The 19291-nt window shown below is 37.5% G+C and overlaps 1 protein-coding gene and 1 long non-coding RNA gene across 3 annotated transcripts in view; one reads left to right on the top strand and one right to left on the bottom strand.

Moving 5' to 3' along the window:
* The window catches only part of Pkhd1l1 (PKHD1 like 1), a 156537-nt gene that overhangs the window by 27047 nt on the left and 110199 nt on the right, over positions 1–19291 (bottom strand). The window contains exons 60-67 of the mRNA XM_052747754.1: positions 13858–13961; positions 12121–12250; positions 10603–10724; positions 8527–8617; positions 3215–3363; positions 3010–3132; positions 1941–2052; positions 1744–1860 (exon numbers count right to left, since the gene is read on the bottom strand). Of these exons, the coding sequence (XP_052603714.1) occupies positions 1744–1860; positions 1941–2052; positions 3010–3132; positions 3215–3363; positions 8527–8617; positions 10603–10724; positions 12121–12250; positions 13858–13961 (948 nt within the window). The remainder of the gene's footprint in view (positions 1–1743; positions 1861–1940; positions 2053–3009; positions 3133–3214; positions 3364–8526; positions 8618–10602; positions 10725–12120; positions 12251–13857; positions 13962–19291) is intronic.
* The window catches only part of LOC128116484 (uncharacterized), a 126893-nt gene that overhangs the window by 48142 nt on the left and 59460 nt on the right, over positions 1–19291 (top strand). The window lies entirely within an intron of this gene.

Genomic DNA, 19291 nt, shown 5'->3' with positions numbered 1-19291 from the left:
CCCAGTGAAAATGCCCAGGGGACAATACCTAAAGAATTACTTAGCTAAACAAAGTCCAAATAGTAAATCCACTGATTCTGTGCTAAAAATTGTTTAAAACTCTTCAAGTTTTCACTCTCTGTTTATATTATGTAACTCAGGCTGGATTGAATAAAAGACTTAATATTTTAAATCATACTTAAAATTCAATAACGTAACGGTCATTTAAAAATTCTTAAATAAGTTTTTCTATTACATTTATTAAATATATTTTATCTTAAGAAATTCTGTGCATGAATAATAACATAAATATGTAGAAATAAGATGCAGTGATAGATACTGTTGGTACCTCGCCTAGATCTTTATTAAGCCAGTGAGCTCAACTTTAGCTCTTCCTTTAAGTGTTACCTGCAAAGCAGTAACAGCTTTATCATTTCCATAGAAATTCTCTTGACCACTTATGGCATCCTTGCCTTAAGAATTGACACTACTCATCAACTGCTGATACACGCATAGCCAGGCCTGACCAAAAGGAGTCAAGAAAGACTGCCAGGAAAAAATATGGGGTGAAATTTGGCTGCCACCGCTCTCTGGATGATCAGGTGGAAACTGGACCCCAGTGAACCCATATACTTGCTGGGTTCCTTCCTCTTAACCTTCCTTTCAATGTCCTTTTTCCTGAAAGCATACTTTGAACAAATCACTTTCCAAAAAATTCCACTTCTTAGTCTACCTCTAGGGAGTCTGATCTAAACAGCTGACAGATGCAGTGGCCCTGAGATATAATGTGATAAAATAATGAATTCAGATGGCTCCTGTGGTTGGTTAGAGTTTTGGTTGTCTCTAATATGTTATTATAGTGAAATGGGAGAGAAGTACACATACACAGACTCGAGTCAGCACTAAGTGACTTAACTGATTGGTTAGAAGCAGCCAAAGGGGCCTATTGCAAATTATGCAAATTAATATTAAATCCCTATGTCAGTATTTTTCTGTTTTCTATAAGAAATATTAAATATTATTCTTCAGTATGTAAAAGTTAGGGGTCTAGGGAAATGGCTCAGTGGGTAAGAGTGGTTGGTCTGCAAGTATGAAAACCTCAGTTTGAATCCTTAGAACCCATGTAAAAGGCCAAACATGACTGTACATGTCTTGAGGGGTCAGAGACAAGCAGGTCCTGTGAGCCTCCTGGATAGCCAGCTCAGACAGTGAACTTTCATGTCCCAAGGCAATAAGACAGTGAATGATAGAGGATGAGAAACATCCTGCCCTGGCCTTCTTCACATGTGCCCTCACTCACACCCACATACTAATGCACATTCATCTCACACACATACAATGCACACATATACATGTATGCATTTCGCTAAAGAACCATTCTTGAAATGGATTTTAAAATATTATTTCTTTTATTGTCATTAAAATACATTCAGTAGAGGCTGGAGAGATGGCTCATAGGCTAAAAGTACTGACTGCTCTTCCAGAGCACCAGAGTTCAATTCCCAGCATCCACACAGCTGCCCACAACTGTCTGTAACTCCAGTTCCAGGGGATCTGACACCTTCTTCACATAGACACAAATGCAGGCAAAACACCAAAGCACATAAAATAAAAATAAATAAATTATTAAAACATATTCATCAGATCACTATGGAAATCAGCTTAACTACATTCTACTGACCATGAGGCATTATTAACTAATAGGTGTTTTACATATTCCTATAGAAATTGAGTAGATTTGTGAAAGACTATATCTAAACTTGCCTGACACATCCAGAAGGCCACTGATTGCATTGTAACTCATGATTCCTGCATGGGGCTTCCGAGGTGCCATGTTATGAGCTGAAGCAAACGTCGGCCAACAAATCCCACTTCTCCCACCTTTTAGTAAAAAGAAATAAGTTAACTGAAGATGCATATGCATATACATTAAAACCAACAGTAGGATTCCAAAGTTTTACCTGAGGGAGGTCTAGAACTTCGATGTGCAGAGGTAAGTTCTACATCAGGATTGTCATCAGTTAGGACATCAGAGCAGTTAAATTCAGGGCTACTTCCAACAATTAATGAGTTCTGTCAAAGACAGTCAAATAAGACAATATCAACACTCACTTTTCCTAAAAGAAAACATAATCATACTGAACTGTGTAGCTTGAGTTTTCCTGCCTGGCCCACAGTCAGGACAAATCTCTCTCACCTGCCAGTCCCACAGACGCTCAGACCCGACCAAGTAAACACAGAGACTTATATTGGTTACAAACTGTATGGCTGTGGCAGGCTTCTTGCTAACTGTTCTTACAGCTTAAATTAATCCATTTCTATTAATCTATACCTTGCCACGTGGCTTGTGGCTTACCGGTACTTTACATCTTCCTTGTCCTGATGGCGGCTGGCAGTGTTTCCCTCACCCAGCTTCCTGTTCTCTCCATTCTCCTCTCTGTTAGTCCCGCCTATACTTCCTGCCTGGCCACTGACCAATCAGTGATTTATTCATTGACCAATTAGCAACACATATGACATACAGACCATCCCACAGCAGAACTGTATGGCAGCAAAATACCATCTAAAATTTTCAGAAGTAGATTGTTCATTAAACAAAGATCTCAGGGAACAAATTTGAGACTGATGATAGAAAGAGGAATGAGAAATAATTATGTTTGCTTTCATGCAAATATTTATAAGCATGATTATATATTATGCATGCAAATAATTATATTAAATGGAATGTTCTGTTTCTGTGATGATAGAAATATGGACCTTTCCAGAAATAGAAGAAATACAAAGTGGAGGGAGTGCCATTAGCATCTCTGCTGTTTCAGGAAAACCTTGATGGAGGGGATGAAATTGCAGTGAACTGTCACAGATGATGTCGATAAGAAAGAGCAGAAGGCAGAGTGGTCAGGAGAAAGTGTGTCTGTGTGATCTCAAAGGCATGGACTGGTCAGAGAGGCACCCAGGACATTATTCTCCTGAGACCTTTAAGAATTTTGGTTTCCTCCCTGTCACTCTTTATCCTTATCCATAGCTTACCTTAATTGTTACTGTTTTACTAGAAATCTTGTGAGACACAGAAGGTGGCATGTAGATCATTGAGAAAATGGCCATCCCATTGTTCACCAGGGTCACATTGTAGATGTTCACACTCTCTGCAGTCTGTAATACAAGCTGAGGTTTATACAGTGCTAAGAGTGAGCCTAAGAGAAAACAAGCCATCACCACCTTCAATAATATTCACCTGGAAATAAATTCCATAATCCCAGCATGTCCAAATGGTAAATCCTTGTATAAGAGAACATCCAGGAAGGCCATCCTGGTTCATGTAGATGCCATACAATCCCCCATGGGCTTCATTGTCAAACCAGTTTTCTATGGAATTAGCCTGACCTTGAAAAACAAATATGAAATCAGAAATTTAAAATTACAAGGAATGTTTTATAGTTTTAATCATCACTATTGGTTAAAGATTTTATATATATGTATATATATATATATATATATATACATACATATATATATTCTCAATGTGAGTTTTAATGTGATGATATCTTAATGAATCTGCTATGTTTTTTTGGGGGGGAGGGGGCTTGGCATTCCTTCATCTAATTTGCCTTTTATTACTCAGAATAATTGTAGAGTCACCGGCAAATTGTATAGCCACTTACACTATTAACTCCCCTAATTATTGTATTCATTTAAAACAAGCATGGATTTTATTTGAAAGAGCATGAAGTTTAGATTAAAACAAGTATAAGCTTGAAATGCAATGATTTGCATGTATAAAATTCATCTCCATCCCATCTTTTTTTAAAAATGTGTTTTCTGGCCATGTCATTTTAAAGAGTCACTTTCTTAAAAGGCTGTTACTGAACCTTTAATTCACAATAACACTCCAGTCCACTTCCATTGCAATTCAAATGTTACCACTTGGTAGATATCTGGTAAATTATCTTTCCTCTCTTCTAGAAAGTTAGGTTCAGGGGAGAAGCCACCATGTCTGCCTCATCCATCATCAGATTCAGAGAGTGTTCCTTAAATGCATTTTGGAGTGATGTATACATGAGTTTGGGAAAGCTGTTTAATCTCTTTGAACCTCAATTTCCATGTATGTAAACAGTTTTAATCTCTAGTTTAGGATTATCTTAAAATCAACTTAAATAACCCAAACAAGTACAAATTCTCTCTACGAAGAACATTATACTCATTATTGATATACTACATAATTGAAGAAGATTTTAATGGAAGTCTTACTTAAGTCCAAATTGGATCAATGACCTTAATACATTGGAAGAAGTATATTCAACAAGCAGTGTCCTTCCTAAATTGCACTTAGGATGATCTCACTAAGGTCCCCTGATATCTGATTCCTCCCTGCTTCCATTCACTCCCCTCCTTTTTAATCCTTTGAGTTGTACCATTTATTTCTCGTCTTTCTGGGCTTGGCTTGAGTTTGTTTCTCCAAAAGAGTCTGTTTACATTCCCTGTTCCTACATAGTGAAGCCCCTTGAAAGAGATAGCCCCTTCTTTGGATCCACATGGGCCACCATCCCCTTCCCTGTATAGGAACGTAAGCCCCCTTTCCTCTTTTGCGTTTTATATTTCCATTGCTAAAAATACAAATGCTTTTTAAATTTTAGTGTCTTTGTTCCATTCATTTGAAAAATTTGTTTTACTTTATGTACATGGGTGTCTAGGCTGAATGTTTGCCTGTGATAACTTGTGTGCCTGGTGTGCACAGAGGCCGGAAGAAGGTATCAGATTGCCTGGAACTGGAGTTACAGACAGTTGTGAGCAGCCAGTGTTGGTGCTGGAAATTGAACCTGAGCCCTCTGGAAAAGGAAGCGGGCAGTGCTAGTCACAGCTGAGCCATCTCTCTAGCCTGTAGGCTTTCCGCACAAACAGTCTCATCTAGTGATATCAACAGTCAGTGAAAAATGTATTTATGTATCATCACACTTTACTAGTAAATATTTGTATCCAAGGATTATATTTTGATTTTACAAAAAGCCATAGGAACAACTTTATAGAAGTTTTAGAAAATTTATAGTTTTAAGTTTTTGGCATGTCAAAGAAAAGCTACTCAGAGCTGCTGGAGACTTAAAAATATCTAATAAGACCATGTATCAAGGAATCAGTTAAATGTAATGTGTTTGGGGCAAGAATAAAATTGACTTGAATCAAATAGTTTTTGAATTAACAGAAAATACTGATTTATATAATCTTAAAAATAACTAACTAGAATATTGGCAGAGCAGCTAAGCTTTATGGTAAATATACAGGTTTTTTTTCCTTGAAGCTGTTATAAATAATGCTCCAGTGAAACAGAAGCAGCACTAAATAGAATAAATTTTCAGATAAAAATCCATTTTCTTTAATATTCTTTCAGTTTCTAAGGGTGAAGTAGAAACTTTATAATTTATCCCTCCATTCTTCCCCATCCCCGTCAGTGTGTGTGTATGTGTGTGTGTGTGTGTGTGTGTGTGTGTGTGTGTGTGTGTGTGTGTGTGTGTACTGCGGGCCGCAGGAATATATCATAAGAACTCAGCTGGTTATGGCAAAGTCACTACCTGGAGGGATCAGGGAATTCCTCCAGAGGAAGCCAAATCCCAAGGAGTTTTTGGTGTTACTTGGCTTGTTATATATCAGCTGTATTCTGTTATGAAAATCATGTATGCCTTCATAGTTTTCCCAATTGACTTTTCCCTAAGAAGGACTAACAGTGTGGACTGATTACTCTCTGGACATACACATTCCAGGTATTTGGAGAACAGCCTCAGGAAAGGCTTTCTCTGGAATCAGATTATCTCCCTTAGCCACTTTCAAGGACTACAGGAAACACCACCCAGGTGGGCGCCCAACTTCCAAGGATAACAATGACAACAGCCCACTTGTAAGTCTCCTGATTTAAATTCCACAAGGAGACACCGCCCAGGGGGGCATCCAACTTTCAAGGACTAACAATGATAGCAGCCCACAGGCAAGTCTCCTGACTTAAGGTAAATTCCACAAGGAGACACCACCTAGGAGAGGTGGGCGTTAAGTAGTAGCTTTACACAATTTAGCTTGGACCCTCCTTTCTTACAGCCTTACTAACTTTATAGACCTCTAACTCCTTATCTAACCACTTCTAGGAATATTTGGATAACCTTCTGTGCTGACAGCTATGCTCAGCCAGAACCCCAGTTCAAGCCTCCTTGTAATTATCATCATTAGCAGCATCCGGCCAGGTCCATCCCCAGATGGAGGAGAGTACTTTATCAGAGATACCTCTGTATTCTCTAAGAACAGACTTAAGCATCCAGGCTACCTGTTTGAGAAGGCCTGGCAGATGTGCCAATTAAGCCTTACTTCCTCCTTTCCAAAGATCTCCCTTTAACTATCACCAGAGGCATCTAGCTGTACACAGGTTGCCTAGCGACTGAGCACACTTTCCCCCACCCTGCAGAAAAATGGCAGATAGCTTGGACAGATAGGAGCCACAGGAAAAAAGAAGACAGTTTTATTTTCTCCCATTGACCTAGCAACTTATAGATTCTTAACATTTTCTACCAATCACGTTTAAGATTATAGTTGAACACATAAGAGCCCTCTTCTTAGATATTACCTGAATTCAGCCTTTAGTTAATTCATTTCCCCATTGGTCACTTCCCTTTGGGGTTGCAAATGATAATTAATGGTTATTGCCTCTCAATGTGATTCTTATCACCCCTCCGTTTGACCCTGGAAGTCTGGCTTTATATACCAGGACTTCCAGGGCACAGAGAGTCGGAGAAGAGAAAAGAGAATGGAAGAACTAGATGGGTAAGAACTTGGGAGGAACAAACTGAGATGGGGAAGAACTAGATTGAAGGGCTAAAAGAGAAGACTAGAGGAATGAGATGGAAGATGAGGAAGAGCCAGATGGAGAAGAACAAGATGAGGAAGAGCCAGATGAGAGAGAAGGCGACAGGAGAGGAGCTGATAGGGAAAAGAACTAAATAGATGAGAACCTAGAAAGACCAGAACTAGATGAAGGAATTAAGGTAGAACCTAGAGGGGACAGTAGATAAATATAGAGAAATAAAGCAAGAAAGGAGCTAGACATGAGAGCAGAATAGAAGCTATGTAGAGAGAGAACTATCACAGAATTAATAAAGTGTATGAACTAGGAGTCTCGTGTACATAGATTCATTTCTTTTCATCAAAGATTAATTATCTACTGGTTGTAGATTCTTCCCAGACCCCATGATCCCCGATATGTGTGTGTGTGTGAACATTTCCATTTGTATGGGTGCATGTGTGTATGTGTGTGGAGGTCAGAGGATGACACTGGATATCTTCCTTCATCATTCTCCACATTATATTTAAGTGGGATCTCTCATTTGAATGCAGAACTTGCTGATTTTGACAGACTAGCTAAGCACTTTGGGTGGTGATATTTTGTTTGTGCTCTAACAAATAAAGCTTTCCTGGAGATCAGAGAGACAAAGGAGCAAACCACACCCACCTATTACCCTGCCAACTCCTCAGCCTGAAAAGGGGTAAGCGCCTATCTCCTCCTGCCTTATACTCCTCTCTCTGCCCAGTCATATCACTTCCTGTCTCCACCTCCCTAGTGCTGGAATTAAAGGCATGAGATCCCAAGTGCTGGAATTAAAGCAGTGAGCCTCCACCTCCTGTCTCTGTTTCTCTTTTAGACTAGTCAATCTCATGTAGTCCAGGGTGGCCTTGAACTCCTGATCTTCCTGCTTCCTCCTCCCAAGTGGTGGGATTAAAGATGTGTGCCACCACTGCCTGGCCTCTATGGTTAACTAGTGGCTAGCTCTGCCCTCTGACCTTCAGGCAAGCTTTATTTGTTAAAGCACAAACAAAAATAATTGCTTCTAGAATGCCCTTTCTGTGGATCCCGGGAATCTAAACTCTGGGCATTATGCTTGCGTGGCAAGTGTTTTATCCTCTATCTTTCCAGCTCTTATTTTCCTTTATGATCTGGCAATAATTTATGGATATGTTTAAAAAGTAAAAAAAAAAAACTATAAAATTGTGTAATTATGAATTCTAAGTCACCCTGCTCCCTTGCTTATGCCTTCCACAAATTTTCTTTGTATGTTCAGCACAGTTTGTCTATGTAAATTTAAATACCATGCTGGTCTGGATAGAGTGGAAGTGGAACAAGGTCCTCACTCTTCTAACACCCACTGAATCAAGAACTGATGTAGCCATCGGAATTTGGGCATTGTAACACTAGAAAGAAAAGGGTTCCTTCAAAGTGGATCCAGGGGTGTATATAGAACTCAGTGATAGAGCCCTTGCCCAGGATTCACAAGACCCTGCATCAATCCCCAGTAGCACACACACACACACACACACACACACACACACACACACACACACACACACTCATAACAAGTGGAACTATCTGTTAGACTGGGTGCTTCTGAAACCATGCAGCTTTTTTAGTCTTTAAAAGGAGGAGATACTATATATCAAAATGACAAATAATAATCACTCATTTTCATGATTTGGACAAGTTTTTCACTAGTTTTGGTAATTCTATGTTAAAGGACTCACTTGAGCATGGTTCACCATCAATGCGGTATCCTACCCTTCCAAATCCAGCAACCACGTTATTTTGTAAGACTGTATTTGTCCCTCTGTTTATCTGGCATGGGAACAAATAAAATGCTTAGGGTTAGTCAAGTACACTATTATGCAAGAACATAAGTATATTTGACAACATGTGTGGAAAAATCTTTATTCAGTATTTTGCTTTAATTATAACTCATCCCATTCAAATATATATTACAAATGAAATCACGATTTTCATTTAGTGGTGATGGAGGTTGTACTCAATGCTTTATATGCCAGTTCTGTAACAATGAGTTAAATATTAAGTCTCATGTTAAGTTCTTAAGTTCTTCATTGGAAAGATGCACCATAGAGGTTGCTTCTTAATTTAGTCACAGATGTGGTTAAAATTTTATAAGCACTAGGCCAAAGTCCAAAACTATAGGAAGGTTTTTTTTGTTACAATTTATTGTCAATTTAACTGATTCATTAAAAGAAAAATATCTGAGTCCATTACAAGGAAGTGCAAGATTCAGTGGTGATACTGATTAGTTTAGTAACATCTGCTCTCATCAAAGACCTGGTTAGTTCAAGTAATAGTAATTAGTATTCAGTTTTACCATATGAGCTGAGTCAAAGTCAAGGAAAATGAAAGTATGGATCATGGAAGTTTTAGCTACTTCTCATAGTATTAACAAAGCAGTATTAGCATAAACAAAAGCAAAAACTCCTTCACTCTTTGAAGCATATTAGACAATTAGTTTTAAGCTGTGATACTTTTTTTTGAAGTTGTCCTATGGATAACTTTATAGCTTTGGAATTGATCTTTGATTGCACTTTAACATCTATAAATAGATAAAAAAGAGAATATTTTTACCTTGCACATGTGTGCTATGTTCCTGCTTTTAGATTTTTCCTTAAAATAGTTAGTGGTAACACAATAGCAAAACTTAATCCTTATCTCATCTTCCAAAAACAGGCTATTATAAAACTCATTCCCATTACGTTATTAAAGGTAAATAAACTAAAGGGGAAGTTGACTTTTGTCTAAACCTCCTGTAATTTCCATTTTCCTGTTTGAAGTCTTACTCTATACCTAAAATATACTGCAGTAATTGTAAAGAACTTCATGGGAAATAAGGATAAAATGAGTAATCCTTAATAAATATAAGCAGTCTTGCATTGAATGTCCACAAGATGCTCAGTCTAATAATAGCAGAGAAGGTCCATAATGGAACTTAAAAATGATGAATAACATTGGAGAAGAAAGACAGAAAGATAATTGTTTAAACTAATAAGCATGAGTAGAAAGCCTGAACACACACACACACACACACACACACACACACACACACACACACACCCCATCATCAACAACAAACCCAATAGCATACATAATTCATAATATATTTTTCAAAGTTCATTCAGTCCTCAATTGGACATCTATATCACATCACATGTCCCCAAGACTCAGAGAATATGATGCAAGAGGGGCTCAAAAGATTGTAAAAGCCAACGAGGATGCTATAAAGTAGTGTCTTATGGAGATGACAGGGCCATTCTACCCATGAACCCACAAAATCTTCACAAGATCAAACTAGTCAACATTCCATACTGGAGAAGATGAGGGCTTATGAGGCTCCACCCCAGCTGAGGAGATATTGACAATTAATGATTGCTAGAGCAGGAAGGCCATTTTTTTTTCTGAGAGTGTGGTTCCTAGTAGGTTGTCCATGCTCCAGCGGATTGCCAAACACCCATGAGCACAAAGGCCGCACTAATTGGACTTAGTGGGCTATAAAAAAGATAGGAAAAGGATATAAAGTTGGGAGAAGGCTATGTAGAGAGAGTTCTGATAAGAGTAGGAGATAGGAGTGATAAAAATAAATTGTAGATGCCCATGAAATTCTCAAATAAAAAATAATTTTTAAGAAAGTTCATTCACTTTTTGAACTAATTTGCTTTAACAGATCATCAATACCTAAGGAAGAAATCCTACTCAATTTTGAGAAGTTACAACTTTCACAGAATTGATGTTAATGTTACAATTATTTGCAATTAGAAGGGTGTTCTCCTTACCTCAATTGCTGCATGCCAAAGTGTTGAACTCAAGTCTTTTCTGTTCTGGTAGGTTCCTGGCCAAACTGAAAGTGTAACCAAATTTCCCCGTACTCTGTTGGCATCCCCCCATATTCTTATACCTGTATTTTTAAAAGAGAGCAAAAGACTTGTTCATTTAGTAATAAACACTATGTGTAATGTCTTTTATTGTTTCTGCAAAGTTATTTTTTTTTTCTAGTTTGAGACTTAGACAGGGTCCCCTGTCTTTTCGGTAGTGAACTTTACTCTTATAATGGACTTGCTGAATTAGAATCTTCTAGATCAGTGGTTCTCAATCCATAGGTTGTAACCCTGTTGAGAATGAATGATTCTTTCATAAGGGTTGCATATCAGATATTTACATTATGATCCCAAACAGCAAAATTACAGCTATGAAGTAACAATGAAAATAATTTTTTGGTTGGGGGTCACCTCAACATAAAGAACTGTGTTGAAGGGTCACAGCATTAGGAAGGTGAGGACCACTGTTCTAGATACTTGTTAAATCAGTTGACTTATGGGTTTCTTCAGATTTTAATAAATATATGCATGTCTTTTGTGTACATTAAATAAGTTTGCAGTATACTTCATATGATAGAAATGAAAGAAACATACTCATATTGTGTATAATTTTTAATCAAGATAACCTTACATGTGGATAATCTTTATGATTGATATGTGAGGAATATCTTAAAGGTCATATCCTAATTCAGTAGGCTCAGTGGGTCAGTGGGTAAACATGCTTGCCTCAAATCCTGGCTACCCAAGTTCCATCCCTGGAACCTATATACTAGTGGAAACAGTCAACAGATTGTTGTGATCAAGTCAAAGTTGTCCTTTAACCTCCACATGCATGCTATGGCACGGATGCCCCCTTCCTGTTCACACCATATACACACTGAATAATGAATACATCTAAAACGTATTATAAAGTCATAGTAACTAAATTTTTTAGATTATTTTATGTTTATAATGTTTTTGACTGTATGTATGGATGTGCGCCACATATATTCCTGGTGCCTGCAGAAATCAGAATAGGGTATCAGATCTCCTGAATCTGGAGTTAGGGATAGTTGTGAGCCACCTTGTTGGTGGTAGGAATCCAACCTGGGTCCTCTTCAAGAGCAACAAATGTTTGTAACTACTGAGGTATCTTTCCAGCCTAACTCACAGTAATTGAAAAGATAAATGATTTGATAATTCACTTTAGGTTCAGGTCTCTGCTGTGTGATAGTACAGTCATAGCCATTGGTGGCTATTTGGATGTAAATTAAATATAACTAAGTAAAATTAAAATACAAATTTATTTCCACAACTGCACTAGCTACAATTCAGAGGCTAATTAACCACATGTGACTTAGTAATTGTCTTATTGGACAGTACAGACAGACCATTTGTACTCTCACAGAAAGATCAACTAAGCAAGCTAACTATAGAGTTTACAGTAAGATTGCCTCAGAAGGATGCACTATGTGAACCAAAATATCATTATATTACCTTCTCCAACTGTAAAGTGGATGATGTTGTCATCTATGTCCAGTCCATCTGTCCCAAACACACCAATTGCCGGGGAGAAGCCGTGATGAAACGCACAGCCTCGGACATAAGACAAACCATGTTCTTGAATCTAGGGAATATTTTGAATAGATGAACATTTTTATAATAGAATCCAAATGCATTTAGAGAAAAATTTTAATTAAGTGATTTTTAATAAGCAAGCCTTGATCACATACACATATTCTTACTTAGAAGAGATGATTTCCTTATAGTCTTTTAATTATGGAAGATTTTCATGTCATGCATTTATGATTAAATAAAGTAAAAAACATATGGCCATCTTAAATGGAGATTAAAATTTTCTCAAGAGCTTTTTCTGTTTGTTCATATTTCTATTATTACCTTTAAAATGCTAATGTGATAAAAACTGTTTTATATAACAATTGAATTGTTAGTAGTGATTTTTAAAAATTAATAGTGACACTTCAGGCAAGAATCATAATCCAGATGTTGATAGGAATGAGTCAGTGAATAGGTCAGAGGTTTCAAATATAAAAAAAAAAAATTTGTAATTATTTATTTGTTTATTTACTCTCTCTCCTCTCTCTCTCTCTCTCTCTCTCTCTCTCTCTCTCTCTCTCTCTCTCTCTCTCTCTCTGTGTGTGTGTGTGTGTGTGTGTGTGTGTGTGTGTGTGTGTATGTGTGTGTGTGTGTTGTAGCACATGCCTCAAAGTCAGAGGACAGCTTTGGGAGTTGTTTTTCTCCATCCACCATGTAGGTTCTGGAATTGAACTCAGGTTTGTCAGCTCAGTGAAAAGCTTTTATACCTGATGAGCCATATCACAGGTTCAAGAGTTTTCAACAGTAAGCACAGAAATATTAGTTTTATTTCTCTTAAGAAATATGCTCTTTCCCATTTCTCTTAACTTTCCAGTCTTCTTAGAACAATTATTCTCCCCTTTTGCCTAGAGACATAGATGCAGATTTTTAATTCTGCTTATCTTTCAAGAAACTTAAGCAATTCTCACTTCGTTTAACAGAAAGTTATTCTTTGTTACTAAAAAATAAGCTGGACCTGTGACATGTTCCAGCAGGAAAAAAATGCTTTCCACTGAGCTGACAACCTGAGTTCCATCCCAGGACCTACGAAGTGGAGGAGAGAGTCGACTCCCACAGCTTTCACTGACCTTCATGCAAGTGGCTACAACATGCACATCATTCAATTTTATGACTTTTCCTATTGCCTTATTGACCTTAAATAAGCAGCTAATGATTGAAGCAAATGTTACTATGTGTATACACATTGATGGGTAGCACGGCCAAGGGAGTTTCCTTATATTAGAAGATATATTTATCTATCTGAAGACACAGCTATTTAGTCAAGTAAAATTCAAAAATGCACATATTTTAATTTGAACATATATAAAAACTAACTAGAAATCTGTCCTAGGTTAAACAATACAAGCAAAGGATATCTGAGTTAAGAAAGAGGTTCTAAAGCTAATTGTTTCGCTACTTTAACTCTGTCATGGGTTTTGTAATTTTTACAGTTAAGTGCATAAAAATCCAGTTAATAGTGAAATATAGAGACTTTGGTTGGGACTGTGCAAGTGCTGGCTTAAGTGACTATGTTAATGACGCTGTGCAATGTGTTTTACTTGTGGGTTTCTTACAATAAAGACTTTTTATGGAAAAACATATCTTATTTTAAACACATACAAAAATCAAAGCACAAACCTGTCCCAGGTTAAGAAATGTCACAGCATATCTTGGATCTGTGCTATCCCTGAAGCCTTCTTGACCACTGTGATAAAATTCCACATTGCTTATTCTTGCACTTCCTAAGGGAGTAAAGAGTAAAAGAAAATTTCCTAAAATGAATAAAACAAAAAATACTGAAAAGCTATATAAAACTACTCAAGTTTTTCATGGAAACTTTATTTTTCTTTGTTCCTTTACTCTGAATGAAATAATTATTCTCAATCTTTTCCCCATTGTTTTATTTTTAATTTTCCCTCTTTCCCCATAAAATCATAAAATTTAAATTATATACATTTAACATGCATCTAAAATATATAGTGACCCTTTAGAATATCACAAACCATTGCAAATTTTTATTTATGTATTATTTATTTATAATCATATCTAAAGGACCAATTTTATTCTACTTGATGGTAATATTGCTTTGCTAAGAAAGCACACATAAGGCATGGATATAATTTACCTGATGTTTCAATCTTGTTGCTATCAAGAGATTTTATTAAGAGAATTCTATTTCAGAGGCTCTTTCAGAATATGTATTGCCAATCATCTGCTGGTCAGTTTGTCATAGTACCACTAGGTGACAAAAGATAATATTGTAGATCAATAATAAGAGTGGTAATAATCTACAGGAGATTACTCTGTGCCAGGTTCTGAAGCTTCAGGAAGTCCCTGAAACCAACTGGATGCATTGGGTTCCTCTGTCACCAGGGTTATATAACCAGGGTTATCTACAGAAATGACTGGTTCTTAATTCCAGAAAAAACTATAAGAAGTGTTGGCTCTATTGGAAAACGAAGACTCAAAAATATTAACTCCTTTGTAAATGATGTAGCCATCAACATGGAAAGGTTACTAAGATAAATGGTGGAACACTGACATATCAATACAACAAGCAATCATGGTGGATTAGACTTAGTGGTCCTCAACCTTCCTAATGCTGCATTCCTTTAGTACAGTTCCTTGTGTTGTGGTGACCCCAACCATAAAATTATTCCATTGCTACTTCATGACTGTAATTTTGCTACTGTTATGAATCCTAATGTAATTATCTGATATGTGAACTCCAAAGGGATCATGACACACAGGTTGAGAACCAATACATGGCTTGTATATCTACTAATAACTGTAGCTGGAGAATTTCTTTCTAGCTCCCGCCAAGTCCCGCCAGTCCTGGAGCTCACTTATAAAAAAAAAAAACACACAGACTCTTATATTATTTAAACTGCTCAGCCATTAGCTCAGGCCTACCATTGTCTAGCTCTTACTCTTAAATTAACTCATTTCTATAAATCTATACCTTGCCACGTGGCTCGTGGCTTACCGGCATCTTCATATGCTGCTTGTCGTGGTGGTGGCTGGCAGTGTCTCCCCCACTCAGCCTTCTACTTCCCAGAATTCTCCTCTCTCCTTGTCCCACCTATACTTCCTGCCTGGCCACTGGACAATCAGTTTTTTATTTATACAGAACGATATCCACAGCAAATAACAAAACAAAATTCTTTTTAGGTTGTGGGGATGACTCAGTTAGTGAAATTCTTGGCACAGAAGCATGAAGTCCTGATTTCTATCCCCTAAGGATGACATAAAAAGCCATGCATGGGCAGTCCACACCAGCCAGTGAGTAGGTAAGTGACCCTCTGGCTAGCTGGACTGCTGCCACTCACTGGATCTGTTCCCCCACGACCCACTTCACCACCCAACCCCACTAACCTCATCATCGTCCTTGTGGCCAGCCCTTCCCATTCCCTGAAACTCCAGCAGGCTCCACAGGCCCAGGTACAGCCCACACCAGTCAAAGGAACACCACATCCTCCACTGGGCCCAACTCTGGAAGAAGACTTCAGCTTTAACAAGAGGCTAGGTTGGACCTAGGCACCCAAGACTCCTCAAACTTCAGCAAAGACACCCTACTAGACTTGAAGACTTGCCAGTCACCAGAACCCTTGACCACCTAGGCCAGAAGACAAGAGAGGAAATAGAAAATAAAAAAACAAAACACCCTTCCAACAATGAAAAAACACAAGAATCAACACCTACACCTATATCACCCCAAATCCAGATGCCTAAACACCAGTGTAAGAACACATTCGATAACAGAAAGAGCAATATGGAACTACCAGAACCCAGGAAAACTATGACAGCAAGACTCGTACATTCCAATGCAGCTGAAGCACAAGAAAAGGATCTTAAAAATAAATTTATGAAAAATGATAAGGCCTTTAAAGAGGAAGTGAAACATTCCCTTAAAGAAATCAAGGAAAAGACAAACAAAAAATTGGAAGAAATCAGTAAATTGCTTAAAGAAATCCAAGAAATCAAAAAAAGAAAAAATAAAAACAACCAATCCTTGGTATGCCAGCTGGTGTTGACTATCCAAGGGAGGCCTTACCACCTATAAGGAGTGAATGGGGGTGGGGTGGGAAGAGGTGGGGGAAGAAACAGGAGAAGGGGAGGGAAGGGGAACAGTGGTTGGTATGTAAAATGAAAAAAATTTAAATAATTAAAAAAAAAACAATCAAACAAGTGAAGGAAATATTCAAGACCTAAAAAGGGAAATAGAAGCAATAAAGAAAACACAAATTGAGTAAATTCTGGAAATGGAAAACTTGGGTAAGCAAACAGGAATTACAGGTGCAAGCATCACCAATAGAATATAAGAGATGGAAGAGAATCTCATGTGTTAAAGACACAATAGAGGAAATAGATTCACCAGTCAAAGAAACTGTTAAATCTAAAAGACTCCAAACACAAAACATCCAGGAAATCTGTGACATCATGAAAAGACCAAACCTAAGAATAATAGAGATATAAGAAGGAGAAGAATTTCAGCTCTAGGGCTCAGAGATTATATTTAACAAAATCATAGGAGAAAACTTTTCCAACCTAGAGAAGAACATGCCTATAAAGATACAAGAAGCTTATAGAACACCAAATAGACTAGATCAAAAAATAAAAAAGTCCCCTCCACACATAATAATTTAAACACTAAACATACAGAATAAAGAAAAAATATTAAAAGCTGCAAAGGAAAAAGGCCAAGTAACACATAAAGGCAGACCTATCAGAAATACACCTGACTTCTTATTGGAGACACTAAAAGCCAGAAGAGCCTGAACAGATGTCATGCAGACACTAAGAGACCATGGATGCAAGGCTTTGAATCACCATAGATGGAGAATAAAAGATATTTCATGACAAAACAAACTTTAAACAATACCTATCCACAAACCCAGCCAGCAGAAAGTACCAGAAGAAAAACTCCAGCCCAAGGAAGTTAGCTGCACCCACAAAAACACAGGCAATAGATAATCTCACACCAACAAAAACCTGTAGCTGGAGTTTTCCTGCCTGGCCCACAGTCAGGATAAATCTCTCTTACCTGCCAGTCCCACAGCCACTCAGACCCGACCACGTAAACACAGAGACTTATACTGGTTACAAACTGTATGGCTGTGGCAGGCTTCTTGCTAACTGTTCTTACAGCTTAAATTAATCCATTTCCATTAATCTATACCTTGCCACATGGCTCGTGGCTTACCGGCATCTTCACATGCTGTTTGTCATCGTGGCGGCTGGCAGTGTCTCTCTGACTCAGCTTTCCATTTCCCAGCTTTATTCTCCTCCTTGTCCCGCCTACACTTCCTGCCTAGCCAATGACCAATCAGTGTTTTATTTATTGACTAATCGGCAACACATTTGCCATACAGAACATCCCACAGCAAAAACCAAAGAAGGGAAACACACATAGACAGACAGACAGACAGACAGACAGACAGACACACACACACACACACACACACACACACACACTACCACTACCACCAATAACAACAAAAAATAACAGGAATTAACAATCACTGGTCATTAATATCTCTTAATAGCAGTGGACTCAATAGTCAATAAAAAGACACAGGCTAACCGAATGGATACAAAAACAGGATCCATCCTTCTGCTGCATACAAGAAATACACCTCAACATCATAGGCAGGTATTACCTCAAAGTAAAGGGTTGGAAAAAGATTTTCCAATCAAATGGACCTAAGAGGCAAGCTGGTGTAGCTATCTTAATATCTCACAAAATAGACTTTAAACTAAAATTAATCAAAAGTGATGAAAAAGGAAATTTCATATTCATCAAAGGAAAAATTCATCAAAATGAAGTCTCAATTCTGAACATCTATGCCCCAAATACAAAGGAACCCATATTTTGTAAAAGAAGCATTACTGAAGCTTAAATCACCCATCAAACCCCATACATTAATAGTGGGAGACTTCAACACCCTACACACACCAATGGACAGGTCTTCCAGACAGAAACTAAACAGAGAAATAAGGAAACTAATAGATGTTATGACTCAGATGGACCTAACAGACATCTACAGAACATTTCACCCAAACACAAAAGAATATACCTTCTTCTCAGCACCCCATGAAATCTCCTCTAAAACTGACCACATACTTAGTCACAAAGCAAATCTCAACAGATAAAAAAAATTGGAATAATCCCCTGTATCTTATCGGATCACCATGAGTTAAAGTTGGATTTCAACAACAACAAAAATTACAGAAAACCTGCAAACTCATGGAAACGGAACAACTCTCAAATGAATTACAAACAAGTCAAGGAAGAAATAAAGAAATTAAAGACTCTCTAGAATTCAATGAAAATGAACGTACAACTTACCCAAATTTGTGGGACACCATGAAAGCAGTGCTAAGCTTAGTACATAGCACTAAGTGCCTGCATAAAGAATTCGGAGAAATCTCACACTAGTGACATAACAGCATACTTGAAACTTCTAGAACAAAATGAAGCAAACTCACCTAGGAGGAGTAGAGGTCAGGAAATAATCAAACTGAAGGTTGAAATCAATAAAATAGAAACAAAGAGAACAATACAAAGAATCAATGAAACAAAGAGTTGGTTCTTTGAGAAAATCAACAAGATAGACAAACCCTTATCCAAACTAACCAAAAGACACACACACAGAGAACATCCAAATAAACAAAATCAGAAGCAAAAACGTGGGCATAAGAACAGACACTAAGGAAATCTGAAGAATCATTAGGTCATACTTTAAAATCCTCTACTCCACAAAATTTGATAATTTAAAAGAAATGGACAATTTTCTGGATAGGTACCATATATCAAAATTAAATCAAGATCAGATAAACAACTTAAATAGACCTATAACCCCTAAGGAAATAGAAGCAGTCATTAAAAGTCTCCCAACCAAAAAAAAAAAAAAAAAAAAAAAGCCCAGGGCCAGGTGGTTTCAGTGCAGAATTCTACCAGACTTTCAAAGAAAAGCCAATACCAATAATCTTCAAATTATTCCACACAATAGAAACAGAAGTAACGTTGCCAAATTCTTTTTATGAGGCCACAGTCATCCTGATACCCAAA

Source organism: Peromyscus californicus, unplaced genomic scaffold, assembly GCF_007827085.1.
Source record: "Peromyscus californicus insignis strain IS unplaced genomic scaffold, ASM782708v3 Scaffold_20__1_contigs__length_68692818, whole genome shotgun sequence".
NCBI lineage: Eukaryota > Metazoa > Chordata > Mammalia > Rodentia > Cricetidae > Peromyscus > Peromyscus californicus.
This window is presented reverse-complemented; position numbering and strand designations above follow the sequence as displayed.